The 22991-nt window shown below is 48.1% G+C and overlaps 2 protein-coding genes across 3 annotated transcripts; both read right to left on the minus strand.

Annotated features, from left to right (window-relative positions):
- Positions 1 to 259: 259 nt before the first annotated feature.
- LOC119237865 (sodium/hydrogen exchanger 9B2-like) lies at positions 260 to 14128 on the minus strand (the record flags this gene model as incomplete). Its single annotated transcript, XM_054699867.1, is given in 12 exon segments — positions 260 to 313; positions 316 to 398; positions 1288 to 1396; positions 1851 to 2000; positions 2961 to 3067; positions 4533 to 4708; positions 5825 to 5952; positions 6729 to 6871; positions 8829 to 8999; positions 11095 to 11275; positions 11959 to 12098; positions 13250 to 14128. Coding segments are annotated over 11 exon segments (1392 nt in total), but the record flags the coding sequence as incomplete, so codon positions are not given.
- A 2206-nt stretch (positions 14129 to 16334) lies between these two features.
- Positions 16335 to 22682, minus strand: LOC119237866 (dehydrogenase/reductase SDR family member 6-like). Of its 2 annotated transcripts, none has more exons than XM_037501710.2 (5): positions 22603 to 22682; positions 22055 to 22168; positions 19507 to 19565; positions 18955 to 19047; positions 16335 to 16885 (listed from the first exon to the last, which is right to left on the minus strand). In XM_037501710.2, the coding sequence occupies exons 1-5, from the start codon at positions 22661 to 22663 to the stop codon at positions 16832 to 16834; spliced, it is 381 nt and encodes a 126-aa protein (XP_037357607.1). In that variant the 5' UTR covers positions 22664 to 22682; the 3' UTR covers positions 16335 to 16831. The 2 variants fall into 2 exon arrangements, with proteins under 2 accessions (XP_037357607.1, XP_054555834.1); XM_054699859.1 differs by lacking the exon at positions 16335 to 16885 and adding an exon at positions 16892 to 17880.
- Between the last annotated feature and the right edge of the window lie 309 nt (positions 22683 to 22991).

Below are 22991 nucleotides of genomic sequence, written 5' to 3' on the forward strand. Positions count from 1 at the left end.
GTTGTTTTCTAGTAGCGTAGGTATTTATTGGATTTTTAGTTGTACTTTGCTGCATTAAAGAAATTTAAATGAGCTATCATATTTGAGGAATCATTACATCAAAAAATTATTATAAAATATTAGTATTAATATTAGTATAACCTTGTTGCATAAATCAAACTTCAATTACTTATTTTACCAAATTAGAATAAGCCCTCTTATTCAAAATTGCAAGGTCTCAATTAGAAACAGGAGTTAAATGGGAGGTATCCATCATTACCTGAACTGTGGCCTTTGGAAGCCATGCAAAAGAAATAAATATCTTTTCTTTTATATGTTAAAACCAGCAAAACACACCATCAGGAATGTGGTCAAAATTCGTATCAACACTGCAATGCTGAGGGTGGTGACACAAAGACCTGTAAGAATTTTTAGAGAGAATGAAATACTAGAGGAGAAACTGCATCGCAAAGACACTGACTCAAGTAGTATCAAAGAAGTAATCTAAAAATTAAAACAAAAATGGCATAATTTTCACAATATCAACTTTATATATCAATCACATCACTTGTTTTAAAAAATGTATTTTCCCTACATTAAAATCAGATATCATCCAAACATATTTGAATTTCTACAAAGGAGACTTGAATGTTATTTCTCTTACATTTTACAGCAAGAACCACACTTTCTTCCACGTGTTTATTGAACAAGACATTTATTAAATGATGAACTATGCGTGGCAGGACGTGAACCAGGTGCTAATACACAAACAGACAGAGTTTGCCTCATGAACTTCAGAGTCAGAGAAAGACAAACAGCTGACATAGGCCGTAGGACAAGTGCAGCGGAAGCACGCTGCTAAGAGGGCACAGGAGTGGAAAAATGAAGATTTTCCTCAGAAAGGTTGAGAATTCTTGATGGAGCACAAAACCAGGGGTGATAGTCAAAATATCTATCAGCCAGTGGGGAGTCTATCAGAACAGAGCTGACTGGGTCCTGACCAATCAGAAGTCACTGGTAGTCTGGGCTGTTTCTGGTGTACCTGGAGTCACTGCCCGTTCACCCCTGCTGACATGGACAGGGGTTTATTTCAGCCCTTTAGAACCCTTTGCCGACAAAGATAAGTTCATCCTGATGTGCAGGATTGTGGCTGACAGACCGAGAGAGACACAGAGAAGATGACTGCTAAGTAGGAGGGTGATTTACTAGTAAAAACCCTTAGACTTATGGTCTAAATAAACACACCAACATATTTCAACTGAACATAAAAATCTGGTTCTAGCAAAGGGACTACTTTGAAATTCTCACCTACAGTTTCTGGTCTAAGAGACGTGATAGAGACCTCTGCTCCAATCAGCCCAAAGAGAAGGGGCTGAAAAATCTCCCAGACAACCGCAATAATTTTTCCAACCTCTGCCTGAAAGAAAAACACACAGACACATACATTTTTTTTTTTTTTTTTTGGTGGGACCCTCGCCAGCGGCCGGGGAACAAACCGGCGCTGCAGAGGCTGCGGGTAGCCTCGCAGCCCAGTGCTCAACCGCTGCGCCACCAGGGGAGGCCCAGACACACACATTTTTATTATGTGAAGGTACGCGTACCAAGTATCTGATCGTTTGAAATTTGAATCAATTTGGCCTGAGAGAGGCTTCATTCCTGTGGCACCTATAAATAACAGGCTGGTGAGAAAAGAGCCAAAAATCCTGTGTACAGAATCTGGCGCATTAGTACTGGTTTGAAAAAATGGACTGTTATTATAAAGATGCTTATACAGTAACCTTAGGGGGATAGCTCCCAAATATATGATGCGTACTTGTATACCCTGTACACACCCCCACACTCAGTGTTGTCTTCACTTCAGGTGAACTCACCTTTCCGCTGGCCCAGCCCACGCCTGCGAGGAAAGCCATGACCAGGGTGCAGAGGCCCCCAGACCCGGGGAAGCCGAAATACCCGCTGCTGAACACGGCGACCACGGAGAGCCCCAGGGCCAGGAACGCCCGCTTCCACACAAGCTGCGCCTTGAGGGAAACAGGCCTTAGCCCGGGTGTCGCCTGCCCTGGCTTATTTTCGCCAGTGTTTTTAAAATTTTTATTATTTACATTGTTCAACTGATGTAAAGGTTTGCCACACTGTCTGTGTTTTAGGGTTACAGGATCACAACTCCTCAGAGGAGTGATCCCCATACTACCCTCCCCCACCAGACACCCACAGACTGCACCACAGCCCACTGGGCCCCTCCTACCTGGCTCCCACCCCCGTTCCCCGACAGCCTCAATTCCGCAGTCAGATTTCTAGGACTTGCTTTGATTTACTTCTGTCAGTTCCTTAGTTCTCTGCACATTCCACATGGTGAAAACCTGGTGCTGACTTACTTGGCACCATCCACCCGTGCTGTTGTGAAGGGCAGGGGCTATTTCATAGCTGAGTGGTACCCCATTGTGTATACAGACCACATCTTGACCCACTCATATTTTAATAACCAACTTTTGCATATTTAGGACCGAGAGGAAAATAAACGTGGCACAGGTTCCCCTGGGGAACACCAGAGGACCAGCCACAAGCTTGCGCTCGGAGCCCACGGCGTCCTCACAGGAACGAAGAGCCCAGAAAGTCACTTTATGTCTTGGTTTAGTTGAGTGTTATGGATAACAATAAAATAAAGATGAGCAAAACAATAAAATATAATTTAAAACTAAGGCTAGCATATCTTACAGTGTTGGAGTTAATGGTACTTGTCTCACAACGACATTTGATGTGTGCAGAATGGAAACTAGAGAAGTCCCAGAACCGCAGTAAGCTCGCACACACTAGCCCTCCTCATTCATCTGTGGACGGCGCTGACACCGCAAGGAGCTGTTCTACAATGCGGGGGGCATTCTGAACCACATCCTTCCCCTCGGGTTGGTGGGACATGTCCCACATGTTCTTCCAAGGACATTTTAGATAAGCACGACTTTCCCCCAGATTATTTCTTGTACCTGGTCACTGCTTGGAAAGTACTGAATGAAAAAGCCCAGAAGAGACCCAGCCGCCACTCCAATCACCACCTCCAAAACTCCTCTGAGCACGTTAAATGCCGTGGAGCCTTGAAAAGACACAAAAGGAAAACTCCAGAAAGAATTCCAAATCCCCAGGGACAGGCCTACTCTCACCATCAACATAAAGCATCTGGTGACATGGAAGAAGACGTGTACACGTGTTTCCTGCTCACCACATTCTTAAATACACGGGACACAAAATGTCCAATAAAATGGGCTTACAAAAAAGGTGCGCATGGTATTGGAGATAAAGTTCAAACAGGTGTAGGCTGCATCTGTGCATTCTTTTGCATGTTTACTTCATAAAAATGGAAGGGTCTAAGGAAATGTGAAAGATACAATTCATGATGCAGGTACATTTGTCTTCTTACAAGCACGGGCTGTGTGAATAGACAGGTCTAGTCTTCAAGCTGCCGTTTCTGAGTCTGATGTGTTCATAATCAACGTGTGTTGGTCTTGGTGGCTCTCATCGGTATAGGATAGAGTAACTTAAGGATTTGGCAACTAAAATCAAAAATCTTTTTTTACTACAATGAGTATAGGGAACTAACCCCTTCTCAAATGCTTATTTTAAAGGTAAATCTGAAATGAAATTATTTTTAAAACTCCTGTTTTAAAAACAGTCACTATTTGCTCCTTAGCTTTTTTGAAGCATCATAACGTAGAAAGAAGTAGAACCTATATTTCTCCCCACAGCCTAGAATTTGGAAAACTTTAATAAAAATTTGCTAGCATACTATGTAGGAAACTACATTAATATTGCTCAACACATAAAGCTCTCTCCACACCCTGTTCTAAGAAAAATCGCACTCACACTTGAGGTTTCCTGTTATTGTCGTGGAGGGCAGAGCATGCACCTGAGTGAGATGCAGCGCAGGGATGTCAGGCTGGAGCTGACGGGAGTAGCGGGCACAGGAGCTCCTTGGCCCACGGGCCTGACTGCAGGACACACACGTGCCAGGTGTGTCCTCCGGTCTCTCCAGGAAGGACAGAGGTGACGGGGCAGCTCTGGACCCCCATGAGCCCAAGATGCCCCAGCAGGCTGCAGACAGACGGTGCTAGACCAGCCCTTCTCTACCCTCCGGTCCCCACTCACTGGCATCCCCCTGGTTGGTGCCCTAACAGTGCAGTCCTCTCCGCCTGTCTTTGCAACAGGAAGGGGGCCTTGCGACAGTGGCATAACTAATCTAAGATGGAAGATGGTTCCATCTTGGTATTCAGGAAAACCTATTCATCCTTTGCGTGCCTTTTCCAAGGTTAAGCTTCCCCAGGTCACCCAGCAAGAGGCTGCTGCTGCTCTCTAAGTTTTGCCACTTTGTATCCGCTCAGTGCACCTGTCTTACACCTGAACAGGCTGCCCAGAGTGAAGATAGGAAGCCTCTGTGCCTCCCGAGGGACAGGACTAACTCCTGGAGCTGGTTCCTCTACTTGAATTTGCCCTCTTAAAAATTATGCCAGGCTAAGGACACTTTAATCTAGGCCAAGGTGCCCATGAACTGGGGTGGAGTGTACCTGTGGAGAAGGCCATGCCCAGGCAGGTGTTGAAGCCAGTGATGGCCAGGATGTCATCGAAGCTGCCCGCAGCCATGAGCAAGGTGGGCACACCTTTTTCTATGCCGAAGCCGCCAGCCTGCAGAAGGAGCATGGACGGCACCACCACGGCTGGAGAGACGGCTCCTAGGACAAAACTGCGCAGGCAGGGATTTAGCCGTGCGACACTAACGTGCTCAATGTCAGCTCTGAAACCCTAAGAACCTCTCCCCGAGAAAGCATCCCGCTCTAGACAACCACCGTCTTGCAAATGGCAGCCAAGCACCAAACCAGAAGCCCAGAGGCACATGCACCTTCTACAGAGCCTCTCTTCAAAGCATGGCCGTGCACACGCTGCCCTGGGATAATGTGGGGCAGAGAGGCCCCGGTGGCTGAGGCCCCAGGAAGCTGCCCTTCAAAAGCTAAACCCTCTTAATGTGGAACTGAAAGAGTCCTGGTGTGTTTCAAGCACTCACAGGCTTTGTGGACTGAAGCCAGTGTGTGAGGCGCTCCATGGTGACTGGTGTGTAAACCAGACAACAGGCGACAAGGAGGAATGACAGGATGGGCAGGGACACCAGGGACAGCAGCAGCAGTGACAGCAGCATGGCGCCTACCAGGCCAAACACCATCCGGAGCACCTTGCGGAAAAGGCTCCTCCCCACGGCCAGCAGAGAGCTGCAATCGGGGCCTGCTCTCTGCTAGGAGGGGTGGCTCAGAGTGTTTAAATGACCTGCAGGCCACCCTGGAGAGTGACTGGGCCAGACCACAGGTGCAGCTGCTGACGGAGGCCAAGACTTCTTATTAATACTAAATTAATTCTTATTAATACTAAGTTCTCTCCAGGCACTTCTGTTACTTATTCTCATGACTTCTTGTCACCAGAGGTAAGAACCCACAGGAGATTGGAGACGCTCAGACTCTGAGGGCAGGCACTTGGGGGCGAGACGGCAGCAGGCTGGGGGGTGATGTGGGTCACTGTGTCCATGGCCCTGAGGGCAGGCTCCTGGAGAGGCCAGGCTCTCTCCCCAGCAGGGAACCTGGCATAGGTAAAAGCCCACACCTCCTCAATGGGTTGTACAACCACTGCCAAGTGGGGGCCTACATGGACATAAACTGAATTTTGAAGCTACAGTATTTCTATGCTGGAGTATCAGTACTTGTCATCTTGATGGAGCTGTCTGTTGTTTCTGGTGTCTTGTGGGCTGTGGTGTGGAGTCAGGGGCTATCCTCCGTGCCCTCCACAGACCTCACAGGGCAGGGAAGAGCCTTACCCCAACATGAAGGCCCACCGCCACGGCAGGCCCAGCAGGAAGCGGGCCAGAAGCGCGGATGTGCAGGCCTCCACCAGACAGGGGCCCGCGGACAGCCTCACACAGACACCCTTCAGTCTCTTCAGAGCCTGGAGCAGAAGAGTAGACACCGCCCAGTCATGCTCAGGCCACCTGGGGTTAGCACCCGGGATGCCTTTCCTCCTGAAGCCACCCTGTACCCAGATCAGTGACTGTACAGGTGAGACTTTCTTCTTAAGCGGGGTACAGTTGACATGTGGGGTTCTGTTCATTCCCACTGTGCAACACACATCTTCAGATGCCCCATCTAAAAGTCATTTCCCCAAGATCCTGAGTGGGGCAAGCCCTGGAGCCCAGCTGGACCAGGCGGCTTCTGTCTGTACTCGGAGGCCCCACACCTGCTGGGGAGCCTCACAGTGTGGTCTTTGCTTACAACTTGTGGCCCCAGGATGAATGAAGCTCGGGCATAGGCCTTCACCCCCACATTTATCACCAAATTAAAAAACATACATGAGAAGAGCAACTTGGAGACTCAGGCTACACACTAGGTGGTTCTGAGCTGTACCATGCCCTGAATGCCCTGGGCACACCTGTGTCCTCTCTCTGTCAGGGAGGAGGAAGCCCTAGTGGGGATGAAGGAGCCCCCGGAGGGAGGAGGGACCCATACAAGAGAGGAGGAAGCCCCCAGGAGGAGGAGGGAGCCCCGGCAGGGACCCACCCTCTCCCACAAAGAGCATGGAACGTCCTCTGGGCAGCGTGAAGTCAGTGGACACGCCTACGGGAACACCAGGTGATGTCCACAGCCACTCCCCGAAGTGCAGGGGTGACATTCTGCAGCACTGGAAGAGCAAACTTCCCACTCAGTAATAAGAAAGACACTTGGTACCTTGGAATCGAGCCCCAGGCCCGCGCGGACCAGTATCACAGCCAGGGCGATGCTTCTGAGGGAGGAAGACCAGCGCGGTCGGATCTGCACGTAGTCACTGAGGACAGGAGTGTTCTTGAGGAGAAACCCGGCCAGCAGCATGCCTGCGCCAGAGAACAGGACTCCTCGGTTCTCACGTCCGGGAGAACCCAGCCCTGTACAGAGGACCCGCCACATAACCCAGGTCACCAGATGAAATGATGTTAAAGACTCAAAGGAAAATATTAAGGTGATAGAATGAATTGGAGGAGTCGAGAAAAGGCTTTTAATACAGATAAAAATAGACTAGAATAAAAAAAACTGAGCCTGAAAGGAGACACAGGACACTAAAAATGTGGTAATAGTTTCTTTTTTTCCCTGAAACTAGAGCATATAACTACCTGAAATGGAAACGAATCATCTAAGACTATGTTGACTTTCTCTTGGAGTTTTTTTGGGGGGATAAGGGGACATTTTTTATTTCTGAAATGCACTTCCAAGCAATTTCCTTGGGACTCTGCCTCTTTGCTGATGTCCTGTGTGGTATGGCCACTTGATTTTGCCTTGTCAGGTGCCCCTCTCCTCCCCTTTTCGGTAACAGAAGAAAAAATGTGCCATTATTCATAGGTCAAAACACTGTGTATGTAACATCCAGCAAAACTATGGAGATAACATACAATCAGATTTCTAGTAAGTTGTCAGAAAAAAAACTCATAAAAATAAATCTTAAGGTTTTTTGAATCAGTTAAGATTCAAAACAGGTAGTTTTTTAAAAAATGTTAAGTATTGTACAAAAATAAATGACAATGTAAGAAAACAAAAAAGTTTAATTAAAAAAGGGGGATAAAAATGTAAAGTAGACTTTAACAGAGACCTCTAAAACCAATTGCCATTAAAGTAATTTCTGTTAAGTCCTCAACGCCATCAGTTGGTTCTGGGAAACTTTAACTTCAAGCGACATGAGGTATGATCATTCAATTTGACCAGAGGGTAAATGATATAAACTAGAGTTGAATTCCTATAGCAGATATAAAAGTATCACCACATTTCTAAAAAAGATCCAAATACTTCTAATATTAAGCAATGATTTGGATTCATTACTTCATGTTCCAAGTTCAGGGTGGCTGGAGGCTATGCTAGCACCTCAGGGTCCAGGCAGGACCCACCCTGGACAGGACGACCTTCCACCACACCACACACCACACTGAGGCCCCACTAACCTCCCATGCATGTCTCTGGGATGTGGGGTACACAGAGTCCCCGGAAAAAGTCATCAACAGGTGTCCCTCCTTGCCTGTGAAGTCCACTGGGGCTTCTTTCTCGTAGACAAAAATCACCTATGATAAAGAGCATGTTCTTCCCTCCTCAATTTATTTTTTGAAAGGAACTTTTTAAATATGCAAAAATAATCACAAAAAGTCAATCTCATTTCAACTACTCCCAAGTTATTTCCAAGCAAATTGCTATTTAAAAAAAAATCCCATCATGGGAGAAGCTTTGGGAGATACACTTTATTTTTAATTAATATTATTATTAAATATTTATTAAAATAAAAGTTTTATTTTCTTACATTGTTGTTCACTTTTGTACAGTAGTTGATCTCTCTCCTCAGGTGTAGTCCCCACAGATCTCCCACCACCACAGCACCCGTGAACCCTCACCATGGTCCCTTGTGTCTTTCCCTCCCCTGGTTTGAGCCTTCTCCCTCCATCTCCCCTGCTGTATGCCTCAGATCTGTGGTTTGCCTGCAACTTTTGTCTTTTTCCTGACCCTTTGTTTGGTTTCACTATATTCCACCCATAAGTGAGACCATTCAATATTTTCCTTCTTCTTTTTCCTTCTGACTTACTTCACTTAGCATAATTCCTTCCAGCTCTATCCACATTATTGCAAATGACATGAGTTTATCTTTTTGATGGCTGAGTTATATCCCATTGTGTATATAGAACACATCTTCTTGACCCACTCATTGTTTGGGGGCAGTTAGGTTCTTTCCATATCTTAGCTATTATCAATAGTTTTAAATGACTACTTTAAAACTATGATTTACTCTTAAGGAGGTAGGGTGTGCTCAGCACTTACCAAGAAGAGGGGGCAGTGGTGGCAACGTGGGGAGCTTAATGAGCCCCAGCAGTTTACCTCCCAGGACAGCGGAGTAGAAGAGAGTGAGAATCCCGAACAGGTTTCCCCCTGGAAGACACTCGCTGCCTGAGAGCGCCCAGACCACAGCCCACAGGAGGACCACCAAGGTGCCTGCAACAAACCAGGAAAACTTGCTCCCATCAGGACACTGCCTTTGCAGGTTTTAACACAACCTCAAGTTATATAAACAAATATTGAATAAAGGATAAATGTTCACAACCAAGTGTATATTTTAAAGACTATCAGTAATAGGGCCTCCCCGGTGGCACAGCGGTTGAACGCGCTGGGTTGCAAAGCTGCCTGCAGCCTCTGCAGCGCCGGTTCAATCCCCAGACACCAGGCGAGGGTCCAACATGGTGCGCAGACCTCTCCTGCCACCCGCTGCTCCCCTCAGCAGTGTACTTCATCACTCTGCCTGTTCTGCTCCCTGCTCTGGCTCTGGTGAATTCTCTCACCCTCCCGCTCTTCTAACTGTACTCAGTGCTTATATAAATAAATAAATCTTTAAAAAAAAAAAAAAGACTATCAGTAATATGAACAACCAACTATCTCAAGACCAGGGCCTTTCAATCCACCTATGTACCTCAACCCACTGCCGGAAGAAGCTTTTCCTTATAATGTTACCTTATAATGATAAACATATCATTAGTTAATATGAAGAAGAGAAATAATTGCTCCCTTTATCCTCATCACAGAAACCTGAGATTAACTGCCAGAACCACACTCCAGTATTCTACTTGGATTACACATTATTAGCATGTCTATATAGGTGAATTATATGGGTGAATTACCCATTTGTTTTTGTTGCATGAAATTACTAATTTTATTTTACTTTTAATCTATTTTTTAAATCATCGTTCATTACAGCATCTCCAATCTGTAGTCTGGGAAGTGATTTTGTCATATTGCCTTTAGCTGAGGCATTTCTGTTAGAATGTGAAATGTTTCCCTGTTTGAGAACCCCATTCTCCGAAATTGAAGATGGGAATAGAAAGGCTTGAGGGAAAACAGAGTTGGGGGCAACCTTGCAGAGCTCAATGCTCACAAGCAAAGCACTAGGGAAAACAGTGCCCGTCCCAGTGAAAGAGCAGCGCCATTAAGTCTTGGTGACATCAAACCCTCCTCTTGACAGACTTAAGCCTGGAATCAAGCTTCTTATTACAAGACCTGGACTCTTGAGGAGTTTGCTTTAAATAGACTGCAGGTCCACCAAAATCCCGTGCAGATCTCGGCCCTCTCCACAAGACATGCTACTTTTCTCAACTGAGGCAAAGTGTTGGTAGTTTCTCCATGTTGGACAGTCAGCTTCGTCCACATATAGCTTCATTAGATGGTTTAAACCATTGAATTTAAGTGATTTGTATTGTGGAAAGTGTAAGTGGAAAGTTGAACTCTTTAAAGCCTCTAAGGCAGAAACTCACTGCCTGCAGTGAGGTCCTGCCACAGGGAGTCCAGCTTTTCAAAGGTCCCCGTTGTTAGTAAGGGCTCATCCCCGATTGTAAGAGACTATACACTTGTCTTTTTTTGTTTTCCATACACGTTGCACTCACTTGCTATTGCTTGACAGTGCAATATATGAATGTGCCAGGAAAAAATAGGCACAAAAATGCAAGTTCCACATTACACCGACCCATCTCCTTTTTTGAACAAAAATCAGCATCACTGTATCTGAACATCTATTTATTCATCAAACTTATATAAGAATGTTTAGTTAATTCCCCCCAAAACCTGGAATAAGTTGTGTTACTTATAAACTGATGGCATTCATTTGGAAGTATAAATTGAGCTGTTTGCTCAAACATCATCATGGCACTTAATAGCAGCAACAGTCAAGATTTATGTGTGCTTATACATTTACAAGTGGTTTCTCAATTATTTTTCTCATTGGAATGCTGGGTCTTGGTCTCTACTCTTCTTTTCATGGTGGCTGGAATGATAATGACTAAAGAACTCCTGGAAGCCACACCAGGATGATGGAACTTGGCTGGAATGGCATTGAGGCTGATGGTGCCCTGTCTGCCTGGGCCCTGAGAGACTACATGGAGCAGAGCCCCACCCCTCACCCTTTGTGAACTGCCCACCTAGTAGTTTTTATGTGAGAGAATCAAACTTACTTTTGTCCTTTAAACCACATTACTTTGTAATCTCTTATTATAACAACGTCATCTTTTACCCCTTTTTTCTCAATGTTTCATCATTTACTTACTATTCGTTATTACCCGATCCAGTATACCATGTGGAGGGCAGGCAAATGTTTGCTTTAGCTTTTGCAAGTGATTTGATTCAGTTGGCGTATCTTGTAGTTTTTTTTCGCTGTAGTTCATCAGGTTACTTCCTTCTGTTAGTTCATTTCCATCTATACTTTCAAGGTTCATAATTGCCTCCTCCTATGTTAAAGCAATTTGAAAAACTCTTAAGATTATTTCTGTACATTTTTATATTCACCAACCATCATATCACAAATCAGATTTCCACTACTATATTCAAGGCTAATACTGTACAGGGAAAACACTTGCTTACTAGCTAATCAGCTAGTGTTTGGAACAAGAATTATGCAGAGTGTTTACTGCTGAATCACTATTTGTAGTGTTATAAGTGCTTGAGTCATTTTGCAATACTGGGTTTAAAAATTAGCCTATTTAAGATATGATTTAAGGCACACCAAAGTGTTCAGAAAATGGTAACCATTTGTGGTGAAAACTAAGCCACACACAATCCTCTACCAAATGTAAGCAACAAAAAAAGGATTGGAGGAACCCAGCACAGTCCAAGGATAGGCCAGCAACATGAACCCTTTCAGGGGCTCTGCATCTTCTCAGCTGGATGGAGGGCCAGCTGCTAATAACTCTGGGGAAACTAGTATTTCCAGAAATTCTCACTGCCTTGGGCAGTGAGAGTTTGGGGCTAAAGAACGGGAACAGAGTCATTGACTGAAAAAGAGTGAACACAGTTCTGTCATGTGTAGATTACTTCCTTCTGTTATTTCATTTCCATCTATACCTTTGAGGTTCACAATATGTAAATATGTAAGGGGATGGCTAGTATGTTCGATGTCTGGTCACAGATTTACCTGTGCTTCTTGACACAGAGAGGTTATGTGATTTATCCCAGGAGATGGGTCCTGATCTTCATGCTCAATGGCTTTATTTTCATCTCCCATGATTTGTGATTAAGAACAAGATGATGGAGGGAAGAGGAACAAGATCTGTACTGAAGGGGAAATAGTATAGATACAGAAAAGCCATTTGAGAATCTTTGGAAGTAAACGAATGTATTATATTTACTTTTTTCCCTTGGAACTCTAAATAGATAAAATGTTTTAAGCTAGACTATGCTATTGCTAACCTTTTCTTTGATTATATTATTCTCTTTTCTACCTCGCTTGAAACAATGCTTAATGACCATCATACTTTTATATTTGTTCTCACCCTGTTTCCTGAGTTATACCTCAAAATTCCAAGCAATATTCCAAGCAAAAATAGTCCCCTCTCATGGCCAGCCTGATGAAGCAGGACAGGTAATGAATGTCTCAATGTTGATATGAGAAATGAATCAGCAAAAGGAATAAATCTATGATTCCCTCATTTTTAGAGAGATGATAATGATTAATTCCTGCCTAGTTCTTTTTTCCAAATGGAAGTCAAAAACTACAACATTGATTGAGTAGCTATGATTATAAAGCTCATGCAGCAGGACAATGCCTGACTGTGAGGAATTAAATACTTAATGTCACTGGTGTTCTCCAATCACGCTTTTAATCTCCTTCTTCTAGGACAGCTCCTTAGTTAGGGATGTAATGACTGCCTGTGGCTTCTTTACCCATCCCATCAGCAGAATTACCGAGAACTCCTTCCCAAGTATCATCTGGGCAAAATCATGTCCCTTATCAAATTCTCAGAATGAGACAATTCTGCCACCTTTGAAGAATATTTCTAAATATCCAACAAATAAATGATTATTAATAATAGATAAAAACTACTGGCTAAAATAAAGTGTTTGAGAATTTATTAATGTTATTCTGGTCTTTTTAAAACACAATCAACACTGTTGCAACTCAACGTTATTCCAATAAAATAAAAAAGAAAAGAAAAAGAAATAAACAAAAGCAATAACAATCAAACCTGGGCAATTTACATAGTATATTATAGGAATTTATATAGCTTTTTGTTACAAATAATTCCCTATTCTCCTACACTCTCTAGCATAGATGCTGTAATTTGAGACTAGAGGCTTTGCAGTGACAAAAGGTAAGATAAAATACCAGTAATTTAGTAAGTCCAGTATAACAACTGACCACTGGTCAGCTTTGCTTCTTTATTCTGTCTCCGCTGAAACCTTTGTCATTTCAGAAACCCACTTACCTTAGAAAAGGCATGAGTGTGCAACCACGTTCACGCATTCACTGTTCTTGGCCACGGGGTCCTGAAACCACAACCCCTGTGCCCTGGAGGAGTCAGTTGGGGAAAACCATCAAAGAAACACACAGAAGTGACCCTGCATGGCCGCAGGAGGCCCTGAAACCCACCTCAGGGCAGAAGGCCCACACTCCCCACACAGGGAGGGGCTCAAGTCCTCACCCACAGCCATCACCTCTTTGAAAATAATTCCAATGACTTTGCTCCCCTGCTTTCCAAAGCTGCAGAAGGTGAGGTGTTATGATGTCTTAAGTTAAAAGGCAGGGAGCAGCCGCGGCAGAGGCAGCCCCGAGCAGCATGGGGGCCATCCGGTGACCAGGGGAGAAGGCAGCCAGCTCAGGAGACGCAACTCAGGGATAAGTATCTTCTCCGTAGGTGACTCTGTCCTTCTAGCTTCACCAGCAACTCCCCTCCCCTTTTTGGTAACAGCAGAGTAGCTTCCTCTGTGGAATCCACACCTGCCCTCCTCTGCACCCACATGGTTCACCAGGACTGCCATGGTCACCTCCGCTATCCCAGCTGCCCCACAGAGGAGGACAGGCCTGGCCAGCAGGGAACTCCCTCCCCTGCCCCTGGAAGCCTCCTACCAGCAAGCGGCCCCTGCCTGACCAAGGAGCACCAGCTTTAAGGGGACCACTAACAGCCAGGGTTGTTGGGCTTGTCGCTGGGGTTGCTAAGCCCAGACTCGGCCTTGACAATCCTGTGACAGGCAAGAAAAGCCTTCCAAGGAAGGGAGCACAGGGCGCTGGAGGGCGGGAAAGAGAAAGCTGCAAGTTAGGAAGGAGGCTGTTGGTGTGGCTCCACCGCACCCCCGGGGTGCAGACCTGCTACCCCCGCCGAGCCCGCCGGGACCCCCGAGGCCAGCCTCTCCAGGGCAAGGCTGCGGGAAGGGCGTCCCGGGGTTGCTCGCCGGCCACCAGCGCTGCCCAGTCACCAGCCAGGTCTGTCCTGACCCCAGGCCCCCGGGCTGCGGCGGCAGGAAACACAGGCCCCGCGCGCACAACTCGGGGACTGGGGAGGCCTGTGTCCCGGGGCAGGGGCTCCCGTCCTCGTCCGTGGGACCCGGCGTCTCAGCGCCGCGGGGCGGGGCGCACTGGCTCCCCGGGGCACCCCACCCCCGGGACGGCGCGCGCCCGGCCGACACCGGAAAGCGCCTCGAGGAGCAGGAGCCGCGCGCTCCGGCGCCCGAGACCGGCCGCCTCCTCCCGGTCCCCACCAGCGAGCCACCGCCCGCAGCGCCCTCGCGCCCCCGGCCCCGGCCTCGCCGGCGCCCCGGCCTCGCCGGTGGGAGCAGCGCCGCCCCGCCCGCTGAGGGAGAAGCCGGGGCGCCGGGGCGGGACCCGCGCGCGCCCACCGCCCGGGCCCCGCGGGGTGCGCCGCGCTGGGGACCCGCCTTCTGCGCGCGCGGCCCCGCCCCGCGCCCCCTAGATCCCGGCCCCGCGGCCCCGCCCCGCCCCGCCCCGCCCCGCCCCGCCCCGCCGGGTCCCGCCCTGGACCAGCCCCGCCAGGAGCCCCCGCGCCCGACGGGAGCGCCCAGGGGTCCGCCTGGGGCTCCCGGCGTGACCGCGCCCCTTCCCCGCCTCCGCTCGCGCCCCCAGCTCTGGGGGAGCCCCGGGCCTGTCTCAGGCTGCTGCTTTTCCTTCCAGAACCCCATTCCCGCGCTCCCTTGCCGCTGTACCTCCTCTCCAACCGAGGGGTGCGCCCCTGTCGGGCGACTTTCAACGAAAAGCTTCTTCCCGTTTTCACTCCTTTAAGCAAATAGGTTTAATCAACGCCTTTCGGGCAAGAAGGGCCACCCAGGGTGACGGCGCCCCACAGAGCAGCCACGCCTCCCCCCCTCCCTCGGGGCCCCTCCGCGCCGGCTCCCCGGCTTCTGAAAGGCCGGGCTCCGGAGCAGGAGTCCTGTCCTAAACCCCACGTCTCCGTGCCGTCCCGGGACCTCCCCTGGAGTCACCCGCTGGGTGAACACGGCCCGAGCACGCTGGGCTCTGGGGCTAGATGTCCCTGGGCCTTTATTGCCATGGTTACAGCGTCCAGGCTGGAGTCCACTCCCTCAGCGCCCCGCGCCGAAGGCACGTCCGGCCCTCGCCGTGGGGTGAGCACCGAGCAGCAGAAGAAAGCCAGTCGCGGGGCCCAGCCCCAAGGCGAAAGCAGGATAAACCGGGCGACTGGTCTAGGTCCCACACCAGGCTGTGTCCATGGAGATGCCTTCGTGCTCCAGGGCCTGAGCAAACCTCATTTCTCACCAGGGACCTGCAGGAATGCTCACCAGAGTATCCTCTATTTAATGTTACCCTACATTGTCTGCTTCAAAGTTTTCCTTTTAAATATTAATTCGGGGTCTAAGAGAAAAGGCTCATGTATTGAGTCTATGTGCAGCCTTCCATTTGGCTTTTGAAGGCAACAGCAAATAAAAAACAGGAAAGCCTGAAACTTATCTCTAATAGCCTGTTAGAGAATTACCATTTTTCTTGAAAAAATTATTTTCCTTAAATTATTTGTTATATGATTTGTTTGTATTTATCCAGAAATTACTTTTACTTTTTGTGCCCTCTTGTCTGTTGTCCTGGAAGTTGGTGAAGAAATCTGTATCTGATCTAAAAAAATCCCTCAAACTAATAGCTCAGCCAGTTAGTTAACTGTGTTCCTTAGGCCCATGTCAAATATTAAAATCATTGTTTATCTTAATAAATAATTTTAGTTAGGGCCTCCCCCGTGGCGCAGCGGTTGAGCGCTGGGTTGCGAAGCTGCCTGCAGCCTCTGCGGCGTCTGTTCGATCCCTGGCTGCTCCCCGGCCACCAAAGGAGGGACCCACATGGCGCGCAGACCTCTCCTGCCGCCCGCTGCTCCCCTCAGCAGTGTACTTCGGTCCTTCTGCCTGCTCTGCTCCCCGCTCTGGCTCTGGTGAATTCTCTCACCCTCCCGCGCTTCTGACTGTACCCAGTGCTTGTATAAATAAATAAAAAATAAATCTTTAAAAAAAAAAATAAATAAATAAATAAATAATTTTAGTTAGACTAAGAAAATAGTTAATTATAAATGGTGACATTCATTAAACAGAAACACCTGGTGATTATCCTTCTTTTACATATCAACATTATAGTTCTAGATTTAAACCCCTTTTAATGTAAATTATAGATGCCAAACTCCTTCCTACCATCGGTGTTCATTTATAATGGTGTCAATTTAAAATTAAGCTCCACATACACATCAATCTATTATAGAATTGTACAAAAATAATTGAACATGGGAAATAGAAATAGAAAAAAACTCCTTTTAAAATATTTCCCTTTTTTCATGTTCACATTTTAATTTTATGTCCTTATACACTAAGGTTTATTTTTAAAATTTGTGATAAGCAGTTGGTTGATCATCTATTACATCCTCTACTTACAAGGATTTCAGAAGCAATTAGAAAGAGATTGTGTATTAAAAGCATCAGACTCTCCAGGACAAGATCACCAACAGGAGAGACATGCGGGGGGAAGTTTTCTTCACCACCACGGCAACAGGAGGGGCCGCCGGCCATCACAAGCTCCAGCCTCCATCAATGACCACAGGATTGCCTGTCACGTAGGCGGACTGCAGGGGAGACAGGGCCGAACAACCAAGCGGTTTAACACAAGTGTTTCTACATGGCTTCCGTGTCTCTATGGCTGCACTAGTTCCTCTTGCAGTAACAAGAAACCTCGCACGGCACAGAAAATTTAACGGCACAGAAAATTTACTGAATGGGATTAATCCCAGAGGACTTAATCCCCTGGGTGTCCCTGAACACAGTCTGCTGGGTATTTGGTTTCAGAATCTGGAAACTCAGAAGTCCAGTGACACACAGCCATGGCACAGGTTAGGATCAAGTGTCGGCTGGAATGCCCATTTTCACTTGGAAACTCAGAATCATGCTAAACTGGCTGAATTTTATGGCTCCAATATGCTTTTAAACATAATCAAGTGTGTCATCTGAAGTGATCACATCAGTTTCCAAACAAAAATAAAAAAATTGTATGTACTTAGTTGGTGAATATACAAAGATAATTTTGGTAACTGAAGCACATGAAATGTTTTTAAAATCTGTATGAAGAGGAGAGCTCTGGGGACTACAATGATGTAAGAAAAACAATTTAATTAATAAAAATAATACACTGAATAATCAAGCTATTATAATCCATTGAACTCTGAGGAAATATTCTACACAAGCTTCAGGTATCCCAATGTGTGCAAAACTAAAGGAGTTAAAAATTTTTAGTTTTTTTCCCCACAGTAGTTTTCACTTTCTTTTACTGATTGATTGATTGATTTTTAAAATATTTATTTATTTTTATACACTAGCTGGGGTACAGGCCGGAGGCGCGGGAGGGTAAGAGGATTCACCAGAGACAGAGCAGGGAGCAGAACAGGCAGATGGACCGAAACACACTGCTGAGGGGAGCAGCGGGCAAGACAGGAGAGGTCTGCTGCGCACCATGTGGGTTTCTCCCTGGCTGGCCAGGAATCGAACCTGTGCTGCAGAGGCTGTGGATAGCTTCACAGCGCTGTGCTCAACCCGCTGCGCCACTGGGGAGGCCAGATTTCATTTTCTAAAGAATTAAAGCTGAAGAATTAAACCTCTTCCTTGTGGAAGAGGTTTAGAAATCCTTTTTTAAACCTGGATGATAAAGATACAAATTTGTGTTTTTAATTTTCATCCAAAGCCTGAGACCACAGAAGAGGCAGGAGGGAAAGAAATGATATGAGTACTGAAAGTTTTTAAAGTTCAGTATAGAAAAATAGATGAAATAAAGTGATAAACTAAGGGGCTATTAGTTGTTTTACCAAGAACAACCCAGCTCCCCACCCCCAAGTGCTTCTCAAGGCACGCTAGACTCCTCTGGGCCCCTCTGGAAGCTCAAAGGTCCTTTTGTTGCACATTTCACGCCAGAGCATTTCCAAATATTTGATACCCAAAGCTCCACAGGGGCACCAGCTTATCAGCAGTGCCCCTGAGGGAAATGAACTGGATATCTGGGTTCAGAGAAGTCAGCAGGCCAAGGTGCTTGCTCCCTCCCCCCTGTGCCTGGAGGGTCCCCAGTGTGGCAGCTGCTGGGGACTCCTGAGGCATTAGCCTGGCTCTGGCCCCGCTTTGCCCCAGCCTTACCTTTTCCTCCCATCACAGGCCCCTACTACACACACAGCAGCCCTGAAGAGGAAACCGGTTCCTGAGCAGAACTATGACTCTCCATCGTCGGTGACCACAGTGGGATTCTCCCAACAAGCCACCTGTTATCCTAAAGTAGGGTGCCCATTCTGCACACCTGGACAAAGCTCTCATGTTACCCTCTCTCACTCCACCCCACTCTTATAACTCTGGAGGGTCATCTGTTGGACTTACATTTAATCAGGGTTCCCCCAAGAGTGATTTTTGAAAGCAATTTTCTCTCATAAAATCAAGCAGTTAATATATTTCAATCCACCATCTGACTTGCTCCAAGACTTCGTGACAGGTACACTGGATAAGCAGGGAGACCGACATGGTCTCATTTGGGAAGTTCAACCAGACCTTGCTCCTGTACTGGAAATGCAGCACCTTGGCATAGGTAAGTCATGGCATCTATGATGCTCTCTGACAGTCACACACAGGCTGGATGTGAACTCCCTGGGAAGAGAGCACTCACCTCGTCTGACGCCAGGTACACACACAGTTGGGCCACTTCTTCTGCGGTGGCGAACCTTCCAGTCTTCTGTCTCTTCAGAAAGTCGCTCAGGGCCTGTGACCAGACATGATTGACACATGAGGCATCGCAATACCATAGACTGTGAGTCAGGCTGAGAGGGCTGGGAGGGCTCCAGTCCCTCTGAAGATACTGAGACACTCTGTTCTATGAGAACCTATAGACCCGTGACAGACAAGAATGAGAATAATAACAAAGGCCCAGATTTGAAGCTGTACTAAATTACACATGGTAGAACATTCGCCATCGCGACCATTTTCAAGTGAGCAGGTGAGCGGGGTTAAGGCCAGGCACACGACTGTGCAGTGACTCTCCAGAATGCTCTTCATCTTGCAAAACTGGAACTCTGCCCTGTGAGGCCCCAAGACTCCCCTTCCCTCCACCGGCCCCTGGCACCCACCTGACTACTTTCTGTCTCTGTGAATGTTCTGCTCAGGTGAGGAACAGGGCATTTAAAACTAGATGATCAAAACACACTCAAAACAGTAGCCGTACCTCCTCAGGATTGGGCCTGGCTTGTATCCTTTCTTGCAGAGATGGGGTATCGACCGTTCCTAAATCAAAGAAAAAACAAACACATCAATGAACTTTAAATTTCCTTTCCATGTGGTACCACCTCCCTGGTTAGATGAGAGCACGTTTCAGCTCTTGCCGCCTCCACTGTGTCCTGGCTTCCTTAAATCCCATTTCTATGATTTTTAAAAACACAGACTATACCTCTTCTGACACTGTGTGGGACTGCGGGTGAACCAGCCAGCACATCTGAGGCCATATATTTTACTCACATGATACTTTATGGTTTTAAGCACTTTTATGTGTGAATGACATGTTTTATCAATCAGTCAGTGCTCACAATAACCACAAGGCGTAGATAAAAGCACACACGTGTGTGGCTGGCACATGGGCCTGGGCCACCTCACTATTCACAGCCGCTTTCTGCTGCAGGTGCCCTCCCCCGGGGGCCCAGGCACAGCTCCAGGCCTGCGCAGCGTGTGGGCAGTGAGGGGGCTCTGAATTTTCCTCATTGCCTTGCCTACTTTCATCTTTAACCATAGTTTCATGTTTCTCGTCAACAAATATGATTTAAAATTAATTTACATCAAAAAAAGAAAAAGGAGAACGGCACTGGCATTTCCCAAATTCCCAGCGCCTGCTCCCACGGGGCAGGTTCCCCGGGTGTCCCTGCTGGCTCCTGCAACGCGGGAGTCCTCTGAAGGGCCTCTTTCTGACTGGAACGCCCTGCGGTCGGGCCCTCGCCTCACATGGCTGGGCCACACCGGGACCATGCCGGGGATTTCAAGTCTGCTCGGAAACCATCTCCGACTTTTGGCACCATGGGCCATGTCTCCAGGGAGGCCAGGCACCTTCAAACTCAGCAGCCTGTGGCTTCTCTTCCTCTGCCCAGGCATTATGAGGAGGGCAACGCCACCCCTACCTGGGGTGCTCACGGCAGATATACCACCCCGCTGACTAGGCCCTTTCTGTCCGCCATGTTCCTGCAGGCAAGAGTGTCGATAAACCTGAAGCCACCTTTTCTCCAGGTTCTCAGAGTATTTTCCTCACTTTCCTCCAAAGTCCAGCACTGTAATGATGACCCCTTCTTCCAGCCAGGCCCACCAGCCTGTGCCTGACACTCTGCTTTGGTGGCTGTGACATGAAAACTGAGAGCAGGCCCATGCTCCTGACTGCAGCCATTGACACAGGCCTATGTTCACGCCTCCGTCCCTGAGCACGGGCCTGCGCCTGGACCCAAGGAGCTGCACCGCAGGCCCTCGTCAGGTGGCTCGTGAGTCATGGCCACTTCCTTGTTCCAAACAGTTTGATAACATTTTCCAATCTCCTGAAAGTCCAGCTGCTAAAATAATCACATTTTCCAAGTCACTTGCCATGTATTCCATTGCGTGAATGGCCTAGACTCGAGTATCACCAGGGTCTAGGTTAACCCCGTGACATGGTCTCTCCTGCCTCCTCAGAACGTCTCAGCATGGAAATCCTGCATGTGAAAAGTCACCAGCAGGGCAGTGGTTTTCAGCATGAGGGGAGACGGGATGGCTCACACCAGGGTCTCCTGTGGAACTTCCCAAACTGCACACAATTCTCCCATCAGGGCCTTTCCTAGACTCTACCTGCCCACAGGTAATTCTGAAATGCTGCGTCTCCCCTGACCCTGGCCCAGCAGTGAGCCATGGTGCTGGGATGCAATGCTGGATTTGTTTTCAAGATGGAAGTGTGTGATTTTCAGCACTCTGTCTTCTTGCTGGGCTGGGGGAGCATGTCTACTTAATAGACACTAAGTATTTAGAAAGTGAGAAGTTACTCCTAAGAAGTAAGCTATTGAATGCTTTGGTTTGGACACATTAAATAGCCTCTCTTCTAATAGTAAGTTCTGCTTTTCTTTTATGGGAGATGTCAGCACACTTGGGGCCTAGAGAGCCAGAGAGCAAATGTTTGGGGCTCTGAGAATCTTCCCGCCTGCTTCAACTCCTGGAGTCTACCTGCATGCATCTCCTTGAATGCAGCCAGAGCCAACAATAAGCAAATCAGGGGTGGGGCGTGCCACTCAACTGTGCTGACACAATGAGGCCCAGCTTTGGCCTGCAGCCACCAGTGGCTTACCCCGTCATAGCACACAGGCATGAGCCCTGCAATGGGTGAGCCCCCAGGTGATGACCGTCTATGCTGCTGTGTCTGGGAGGCTCCTCTTACTTTCCTCCTGCTGTGCTGGGAGCTGGCTCCGCCTGCCTGCCTTCCCCTGAAAAGGTCACCCCTGGGTTGGTTGCCTCCCAAACACTAAGCCATGGGGAGTTAAGCCTTTACCCACAGGGTGGCACTATCCGCATACAGCAGCTGCGCTGAAATGCTTTGCCTCTGTGGACCATTCCCCATTACTTAGCACCTGGCTCCCAGCCTACCTTTGGGCTATTAACTAATTAAGCCTAGACCTTTCTCCTTCTGAACCTGCCCACGTGCTGGGACTCAACAGGACATGTGGCCCATGCGCTTCTGCGAGGCCTCCCCAGCAGCGCCCACGGTGCCCACTCACCTGGACACACGCAGTTGCAGCGGATGCCCTGCTGGATGAAGTCGGCGGCCACCGACTTGGTGAGGCCGATCACCGCGGCCTTGGTGGCACTGTACACGCATCTGTTCACAACTCCTGTGGGAAGGCAGGACCCAGTGGATCAAACACAGTAGCCAGCACCCCGCCAGGCTCACCCACCCTCAGTGCTGGCGTCAGGTTCCCCCCTAGCAGGGCAGTTTTCGAGTCTGGGAGGAGACCACAACTCACGGGCACTCAGCTGCTGAGACACCCACCTCAAGGACAGGGGTCCCAGCTTTTCAGCGCCAGTTGGTATAACTTGGGCAGATTGCAAAGGAGAGGAGGACAGAGCAAACAAAACACCAGGGGCCTGGGCACTTCTTCACTGGTTCCCACTTCAGAAGAAGGGTTTGGCCTTAGGAACTTAGTACCGGTTTTCCAACAGCAGTTGAAAATGTGTGGGTTTAAGGTCTCTGTCCTGCAGGCGCCCCAAACCCACAGCTATGGGGGTATGCACGGCTGAGCATGGGGCCCAAGGAAGGTCCACCTACCTTTGATGCTGGAAGCCACAGAGGACATGTTGATGATGTTGCCAGATTTCTGAGCAAGCATCTGCCAAAACAAAACAAAGACCAAAAGATGCCACTGCAGGCCAAGGACACGACTTGGTTAAAGGGCTGCTGCACCGGCTTAGTAGCTTCACATTCATTGCAGTGAAGTTCTCTGACTGCCACCTTCTGTGTTGGGGATCCCTGGCATGTGCATGCTCTCCGGCAGGGACATTTTAGGGGGATCACCACCTCCCTGGGGTAAAAAGCATCGGTGAGACCCAGCATGAGCTTACACTAGTGGTGTGAGCATGGGCGTTGAGCCCGGGGTCCAGGAGAGCCGGCCTACATGCCTCAGAGAGCTGCTCGGCTGCCCGGCGCCCCGTGACCAC

Source organism: Talpa occidentalis, unplaced genomic scaffold (genome assembly GCF_014898055.3).
Source record: "Talpa occidentalis isolate TD23 unplaced genomic scaffold, MPIMG_talOcc4v2.1 talOcc4.1059, whole genome shotgun sequence".
Taxonomy (NCBI): domain Eukaryota; kingdom Metazoa; phylum Chordata; class Mammalia; order Eulipotyphla; family Talpidae; genus Talpa; species Talpa occidentalis.